Raw genomic sequence first — 8888 nt, forward strand, 5'->3', positions numbered from 1 at the left:
GGGTTCTACCAGTCTGAGTCTCTGTGTATATCTACTGGGTTCTACCAGTCTGAGGAGTCTCTGTGTACATCTACTGGGTTCTACCAGTCTGAGGAGTCTCTGTGTATATCTACTGGGTTCTACCAGTCTGAGGAGTCTCTGTGTATATCTACTGGGTTCTACCAGTCTGAGGAGTCTCTGTGTATATCTACTGGGTTCTACCAGTCTGAGTCTCTGTGTATATCTACTGGGTTCTACCAGTCTGAGTCTCTGTGTATATCTACTGGGTTCTACCAGTCTGAGGAGTCTCTGTGTATATCTACTGGGTTCTACCAGTCTGAGTCTCTGTGTATATCTACTGGGTTCTACCAGTCTGAGTCTCTGTGTATATCTACTGGGTTCTACCAGTCTGAGGAGTCTCTGTGTATATCTACTGGGTTCTACCAGTCTGAGGAGTCTCTGTGTATATCTACTGGGTTCTACCAGTCTGAGGAGTCTCTGTGTATATCTACTGGGTTCTACCAGTCTGAGTCTCTGTGTATATCTACTGGGTTCTACCAGTCTGAGGAGTCTCTGTGTATATCTACTGGGTTCTACCAGTCTGAGGAGTCTCTGTGTATATCTACTGGGTTCTACCAGTCTGAGGAGTCTCTGTGTATATCTACTGGGTTCTACCAGTCTGAGGAGTCTCTGTGTATATCTACTGGGTTCTACCAGTCTGAGTCTCTGTGTATATCTACTGGGTTCTACCAGTCTGAGGAGTCTCTGTGTATATCTACTGGGTTCTACCAGTCTGAGTCTCTGTGTATATCTACTGGGTTCTACCAGTCTGAGGAGTCTCTGTGTACATCTACTGGGTTCTACCAGTCTGAGGAGTCTCTGTGTATATCTACTGGGTTCTACCAGTCTGAGGAGTCTCTGTGTATATCTACTGGGTTCTACCAGTCTGAGGAGTCTCTGTGTATATCTACTGGGTTCTACCAGTCTGAGTCTCTGTGTATATCTACTGGGTTCTACCAGTCTGAGTCTCTGTGTATATCTACTGGGTTCCATCTACCTGATCTTGGTGAAGCTGTCTCCCTCATCCTCCGCCACCCAGAGCACGTCAGCCAAGGAGGGGATAGCGGGGAGGGTATCCATGGTGACGTCCAGGTATCTGTGCTGTCGGGAGGTGTGTAGAGGAATCTGTGGACAGTATGAGCCAGCTGAGTGTGAGACCAAACCACAGAGCCAGAAGTCTTCTGGTCCCATCTCCATAACAACGATACACCTCAATGTGTAGCAGATGAAGTTGTGATGCTCCATAGTCGGTTACGGAGTAGTGGGTTACGGAGTCAGTGGGTTATGGAGTCTACGGTTACGGAGTCGTGGGTTACGGAGTCAGTGGGTTATGGAGTCTACGGTTACGGAGTCGTGGGTTACGGAGTCGTGGGTTACGGAGTCATGGGTTACGGAGTCATGGGTTACGGAGTCTACGGTTACGGAGTCTACGGTTACGGAGTCGTGGGTTACGGGGTCGTGGGTTACGGAGTCTACGGTTACGGAGTCAGTGGTTACGGAGTCAGTGGTTACGGAGTCAGTGGTTACGGAGTCGTGGGTTACGGAGTCTACGGTTACAGAGTCGTGGGTTACGGAGTCAACGGTTACGGAGTCATGGGTTACGGAGTCATGGGTTACGGAGTAGACTGATGTGTTACTTCAGATGATCCTAGACCTGTATTAACAAGTTTATATTCATATTGACCTGGAAGTGGATACGTGGAGACGGGGTCAATGGGAGGTTGGTCCCGATCATCCGCACCAGGCTCCGGTACTGACCGCACAACTGGCTCTCCCACACTGGAATTAGCTGAAACACACACACACACACACACACACACACACACACACACACACACACACACACACACACGAAGCACTCTTCAAATCTTCAATCTTTTGGTACAATCTCAAAACAAGCATCCTATAAATTGAGCCACTGCATTTGTGATATTTAACTCATTTATTTTACCATGTCAGGAGAGACCCCGAAATACTCAAGGACATTTTGCAACAGATAAAATATATCTTCTAGCAGAGACATCTGGAAGCAGCCCTTCTGAATGTTTTGGCTAATGATGGATGCAAAAACTGGTGGTGGTGGTGTAGGCTTTCTGTTGACAGCTCCGGTCGGCAGGCTAGGACTCCCGTTTCACGTTGCACCATGGGATGCGAGTCCTGACCAAAGTCAAAGAAGCAGAAACATCCTCATTCAAACCTGGGGGGGGGGGGGGTCACCCACATCCCTTATAATGTAATAATTTCATTGCACGTTTGGTAGAGTTACCTAGCTATCAGTACAGTATACAGTAGAATATTCCCGAAAACCCCTCATCAAAACACATCAAGCGGTAACATGATAAACAAGCGAGCAATAAATATTGTATTATGTGTGTAAACGGTATAAAGTTAATCTTCTCTTACCCCATGGATCATTTAGAAATTATACTTGGCGACAAAATAACCTTCTCCTAGGATGATCACGTGTCCGGACAAGTGAGAAGGTGAAGTCAAATAAAGCCACTCTCACAAGCCGTGCCGTGATTGGACACTTCAATTGGAAGAAAATCCTACGCCAATCAGAATAGCGGAATCATGCAACGTGACCACAGCTGTTCGAACCAATGGGGCTTTCAATAATATTCACACCAAATTCGTATTTTTTGTTGTTGTGTGTGTACGAGTTGACCGTTCTCCTAGCAGTCAGAATAAAAGGCTTGCCGCAGAATCAAAGATTTTTCCTTCAAGATAAGAGTCCCCCTACAAAGACATGCTAAACTCGTTTTTCGTTTTGTTTTTGCACTCCGGTGCAGTTCACAGGATTTAAAAAAAGAGACGTATTTTACACAAATTCTGGTACATTGAAAGCTATTGTGGAGGCTATGTTTAAACAAATACACTTTTTAATAAAATACTAATATATATGCTATTGGAATTACTCAATAGAGTATGTAAAACTTCAATGCGTCTCTTGTGCCGGGCAACGGGTTTAATACAGAGTACTGGGGGGTCCTTACTCCATCCATTCAATTCACTGCAATGCAACACACAGTGTATGGGAGACTTATTGGCTTGTAAAGAGAAAACATTTCTACCTGCCTCAGTTAAAGTGAGGGTGGGAAATAATCAGTAGCGTCTCTACTAACCAAATAGGTGTCGTTTTCAGAGGTTGACGTTGTCGTACACATCCAGCAACATAGCTTTAAATGACCTGGTACAATCCACGGTGTATTGCATTGGGTGCTATAAGAGGGTGTGGAGTGAAAAGCCAGCAGAAGGCCGATGAGACACAGCCCCCCCCCCTCCAAATCTACACATATTTGGATAGTAGAGAACCTACTCAGTATTTCCCACTTTAGCATAGACAGGAAAACAGTTCTCTCTACAAGCCAGTATTCTCAACATTTTTTTAAAATGTATTTTTCATTTCACCTTTATTTAACCAGGTAGGCTAGTTGAGAACACCTTTATTTAACCAGGTAGGCAAGTTGAGAACAAGTTCTCATTTATAACTGGACCTGGCCAAGATATAGCAAAGCAGTTCGAAACATACAACAACACAGAGTTACACATGGAGTAAACAAATCATACAGTCAATATTACAGTAGAATAAAAGAAAACAAAACATCTATATACAGTGAGTGCCAATGAGGTAAGATAAGGTAGTTAATTAAGGACATACCAGTGTCAACATTGTATTTTTTTATTATTGGTCTTAAAAAAAACATTTTTAAAACCATATTTTATTTTATTGCATGTTCTTGTTGGCACACAACAACGGCCATTGATTAAAATAAAATATAATTTGAGTGGATCATCCACATTGCAATGTTTTGAAATGCGGGCTTTTATTTTGAAGGTTTCCTCAGTAACATACCAAACGTCAAGGTTTGTGCTGCTGGCAGAAAACTAGTGCTGCAACGATCTCTAGTTCCTGGTTTCCTCCGTCTTCCTGGTAGCAGGTTTAAAACGACATGCTGCATGCCGGGTAGGGTCGGACATGGCGTTGAGTAGTGCGGACGAAATGGAGGAAATTAAGGAAAACAGTGGATGAAGCAACAGCTGTGCTGGAATGAGAACAATCGCGGTGTCAGTTCTGATTGTATGGAGCGGGAGGATGAGGGTCAAGGACCGAGAATGGTCGGTAGTGGAAAGACGGAGGAAGAAGAAGAGATTATGATACCGAAAACATGAAGAGGGCTACGGTAGGAAGCAAGAGTAATGATGTGATTGAGTGGAAAGTGGCGGAAGTGTTTTGATGAGACCACAGGGCCTGTCTTACACCCTATCTGACGAACTCAAATGTATTTATAAAGCCCTTCTTACATCACCTGATGCCACAAAGAGCTGTACAGAAACCCTGCCTAAAACCGAAAAACAGCAAGTAATGCAGGTGTAGAAGCACCTGCCATAGAGCAAGTGGTAGGTGAAGTGACATTTAGTTCAGTTCATTTGGAAATGGTAGATTGTTACTATTTTGTTGCAGCCAGGCTCAGCGAGAGAAGATTCTGACAATGGAAAAGCTTAATGGGGAGAAGATTAAAAGCCACGTCCCTGTGGTGCTTATGCCAGGTGGAGGGGAGTCATCACTGGGATGATAGTGAAGAAAATGTGACGGGAGGCCAGAAGGTTGATCAGTGGGAAAAGAAGGGAGCCTATCAGTGCTGCTGGAGGTTTGAGAACATTATGCCTGGGAAAGTACAGATAGGATTTCTTAGTTTTTAATATCAAATTTGTCCCATCCATACTGATCTTTAGAATGGGACATGTAGATGTTCAATTTTTAAAGAATTAACATATTTGTGGAGGGATGGTGATTGTGGGAGCAATGTGAAGGTTGTGTGTGTGTGTGTGTGTGTGTGTGTGTGTGGTGGGGGGTTGGTATTACCATAGAGGTGCATAGAGAGGCTCAGAGATATAGAATCAGTCATGATGTATCGTATGCAGAGGCTGTAAAACAGACTGGTGGAACTACAGTGAGGACAGAAGGAGTTTCCATGGCTGCTCCTGGACGAAGTGGACCTGATGTCGGGGTTGGTGTTTCTGCTGGTCCTGGTTTGGAGGCCGGGTCAGAAATCTTGGCGCTCATGAATGTGCGGTGGCAAAGGACACTTATTTGATCACGAGTAAAGTTGACTTATTGGTTACATTATCAGCATGACTTGGGATATAGATATATTGCTTTGGATTATAGTGGACAAAGCCAATCTATTACTTCTATGCCTGAACTTTGAATTTGGTTGGATTACACAATTCCAGTGACTTCTGTGCCCCTAATCATTCTACTCACACGAATGCGAATATATATACACACACACACACACACAGAGTACCAGTCAAAGGTTTGGACACACCTACTCATTCCAGGGTTTTATTTTTACTATCATTTGTTTTTCAACAGGACAATGACCCAACACACCTCTAGGCTGTGTAAGGGCTATTTGACCAAGAAGGAGAGTGATGGAGTGCTGCATCAGATGACCTGGCCTCCACAATCACCTGACCTCAACCCAATTGAGATGGTTTGGAATGAGATGGACCACAGAGTGAAGGAAAAGACTGTCGGAACAGCATTCCAGGTGAAGCTGGTTGAGAGAATACAAAGCTGTCAAAATCAAAGGGTGGCTACCCTCAAGTATTAAATATATACATATTTTTTTGTATATTTTGGTTACTACATGATTCCATATGTTATTTCATAGTGTTGATGTCTTCACTATTATTCTACAATGTAGAAAATAGTAAAAATAAAGAAAAACCCTTGAATGAGTAGATGTGTCCAAACTTTTGACTGGTACTGTATTGGTAAAAAAAAATAGATTAATGAAAGGATAAAAATGAACTAAGCTTCCATGTTTACACGTTACCTTAAGTTATACCTCCCTCCCTCTCTCTCTTCCTCCCCCAGGTCCTCCTCAGTGTTTGTGGTGGTGAGGGAGGAGAATGTGGCGATACCAGATGAACTCTCAGAAGACGGGAGTCCCGGTGACAGACAAGGCTGTGTCCCGCACCGCAGCCAAGAATGACGCAGCTGGCTGAGCTGTGCAGGCAGTTTCCTCACCAGATCTTTCTACTGGGGAAACTGGTGGCCTTCGGAGCCGGTATGGCTGCTCACAGGGGCTTTTGAACCCAGATCTGAACACAGCAGAACTGCATCAGAAAGCCCAATCCCGAATCAACACCTTTTTTAAATTGTTTTATACTTCAACCTTCATTTAACTAGACAAGTCAGTTAAGAACAAATTCTTATTTACAATGACGGCCTACCGAAAGGCCTCCTACGGGGACAAGACATCACGACAAGAGACACCACACCACTACATACAGGGAGACCTAACAACATAGCAAGGCAGAAACACATGACAACACAACATGGCAGCAACAGGACAACAACATAGCAAGGCAGAAACGCATAACACAACATGCCAGCAACACAACAGCAACTTGGTAGCAACACAACATGGCAGCAACACAACAGCAACTTGGTAGCAACACAACATGGCAGCAGCACATAACATGGTACAAACATTGGGCACAGACAACAGTACAAAGGGCTGCGAACTGAAAAGAGGAGAGATCCAGGGATGTTTGTGTTTTGGGGACCTTTAATGTCCAGTGCAGTTTCCTGACAATTATAATGTCTTTAGTGTGAGAATTATAACGTCTTTAGTGTGAGAATTATAACGTCTTTAGTGTGAGAATTATAATGTCTTTAGTGTGAGAATTATAACGTCTTTAGTGTGAGAATTATAATGTCTTTAGTGTGAAAATTATAACGTCTTTAGTGTGAAAATTATAACGTCTTTAGAGTGAAAATTATAACGTCTTTAGAGTGAGAATTATAACGTCTTTAGAGTGAGAATTATAACGTCTTTAGAGTGAGAATTATAATGTCTTTAGAGTGAGAATTATAATGTCTTTAGTGTGAGAATTATAATGTCTTTAGTGTGAAAATTATAACGTCTTTAGAGTGAGAGCTGTTTGCAAAGACCACCTGAAATGTCTGCCTATTTTGGTAGGACGGTGACATCACCAAGCGGTAAATTAGTTAATAGACCAATAAGAAAGTTCCAAACTTCTCTTCCAATAACAGCGAGTCTTCAGTTCTCCCCTCTCCACTCAGACCACTCCCAGACAGTCCTAGTAAAATTCTTGCTCTTTGCTACTAAGAAGCTATTTTTTTTAAATAATTTTAATTCAACCCAATCACCATAAGGTACGTAAATGTTTTCCAGAAATGATTTGATATTGAGCTGAAAACTGCTTGACCTTTTAATCTCCGACAGTTGAAACTATGGTTGTAAAACTGCCTTCAATATGTTCCTAATTCTAGTCTGTTTCCTGAAATAAATCAATAAAGTATTCCCACTATCTTTATTCATCCAAATCAATTCAATGTAAACAAACCACAACCGTTAAATTAAAACTCACGTGAATAGACGGGACAAATCACAAAACAGTTTTAATTAAAATACTCAAACTCATTTTCCTGGGAGTATAGTAGAATTAGTAAGTATTAATATATTAGGATTTATTTGGACAACTCAATATACTATAAAACAACCAAAAACATACAGGGATGAGACCTGCAGCTCGTTTTGAGTTGGGGAGATCAACTCAATATACTAGAAAATAACTGTGAAATAAACATTTACCTTCATTCATATAGTTTCTTGTCGGTCCAGCTGGCTAATAATCACCAAAATGAAAACTAGACAGTCGGGGATCGTCAAAAAGTCCTAAAACAAGGTGAGGCAATATAACACCTCGAAGACTGAATGGTCTCCGGGATAAACATGAGTTTGACATCCCTGGTGTCCACAGTACAATAAATATGCTTAGTATAATGAAGTCCTTTACTATACCAGGCAGTCAACATTATCATTATTGCCAGACTTCTATGAAAAACCCCGCAGAAGACATAGCTGTCAAAACATTGGTTGAATAAATTGATTGCATCAGTCATTGCACTCGTGTTTTTTTGTTTTGTTTTCCAACACGATCATTATCCAGACCTCACCAGTAGTTGTCACAATATTACATATTGGTCTATGTATTCAACAAGGTGAAGTTGCCTCCCCCCCGTCTAGGGTCAGTTTTTACCTTTTCCCCACAAATGGTTATTAGGAGGAAGAGGAGCGGTATCTGATCCTAGATCTGTCCCTAGAGGAAACGTCACCCTGTATCCACACAATTTCCTGAGTGTAACTTCTATTCATAGTGAGTTTGGCTTAGTGGTATAGCACTTAGATGGGTCTAAGTGTTTTTGCATTGAAAGGCCATCAAACAGAAGCAGGTGTGTATGTTGTCCCTCACCTGTCTGCGAGCGGGACCTTTCCACACCGACCACTGTCCTCTTACTTCCGCTCGGTCGCGCAGTTTATCCCGATCATCTGACATCAGGACAAATGGCGGACCAGGATGGCAGCGAAACATCTCCGACAGTACCACAAGGTGAGCTCCCATCAACGGGAATCTTTACTCAACAACTTCTCTCGAAGTTTCATGTGTGACTTAACTAGGAGGTATCCACGGACCGGAGGGTTGTTGTTTCAGCCCTCTTCTCCGCTTGTCGAAGAGAAGTGATCTGAAGTAGCGGAGTGCGAGGCGCCGGGTCACGAGGACCGGATTAACTATCAACCTTCCATAGAACACTGAACCCACCGGTTATTATCAAACTAACCGTGTTTGTTACGGAAACGACTTAAATACATTTCCCAGACTAATTCAGCCGCTAGGCTAGATACACTTGTTGGGATGTTTGGCGAAATTGCATGCAGTTTGTTGCGGTATAATTCCCAGTATCTCTCCGAGGTGACGTGACAGGTGGAGCCTGGACGAACAGCCCGAGGCTCGGCGGAAGCCAGGCA

The 8888-nt window shown here is 42.9% G+C and overlaps 1 protein-coding gene and 1 long non-coding RNA gene across 2 annotated transcripts in view; one reads left to right on the forward strand and one right to left on the reverse strand.

The window, feature by feature from the left end:
* mtfr2 (mitochondrial fission regulator 2) overlaps positions 1-2528 on the reverse strand; it is a 28588-nt gene extending 26060 nt beyond the window's left edge. The window contains exons 1-4 of the mRNA XM_064991778.1: positions 2443-2528; positions 1991-2196; positions 1724-1828; positions 1037-1164 (exon numbers count right to left, since the gene is read on the reverse strand). Coding sequence (XP_064847850.1) covers positions 1037-1164; positions 1724-1828; positions 1991-2062 — 305 coding nt within the window. The 5' untranslated portion in view covers positions 2063-2196; positions 2443-2528. The remainder of the gene's footprint in view (positions 1-1036; positions 1165-1723; positions 1829-1990; positions 2197-2442) is intronic.
* A 1438-nt stretch (positions 2529-3966) lies between these two features.
* LOC135558012 (uncharacterized) lies at positions 3967-7979 on the forward strand. The gene is made up of 3 exons (XR_010458292.1): positions 3967-4223; positions 5420-5597; positions 5927-7979. It is a non-coding gene; the product is annotated as an uncharacterized LOC135558012 (long non-coding RNA).
* The last annotated feature ends 909 nt before the right edge of the window (positions 7980-8888 follow it).

This window comes from Oncorhynchus masou, chromosome 16 (genome assembly GCF_036934945.1).
Source record: "Oncorhynchus masou masou isolate Uvic2021 chromosome 16, UVic_Omas_1.1, whole genome shotgun sequence".
NCBI classification, from domain to species: domain Eukaryota; kingdom Metazoa; phylum Chordata; class Actinopteri; order Salmoniformes; family Salmonidae; genus Oncorhynchus; species Oncorhynchus masou.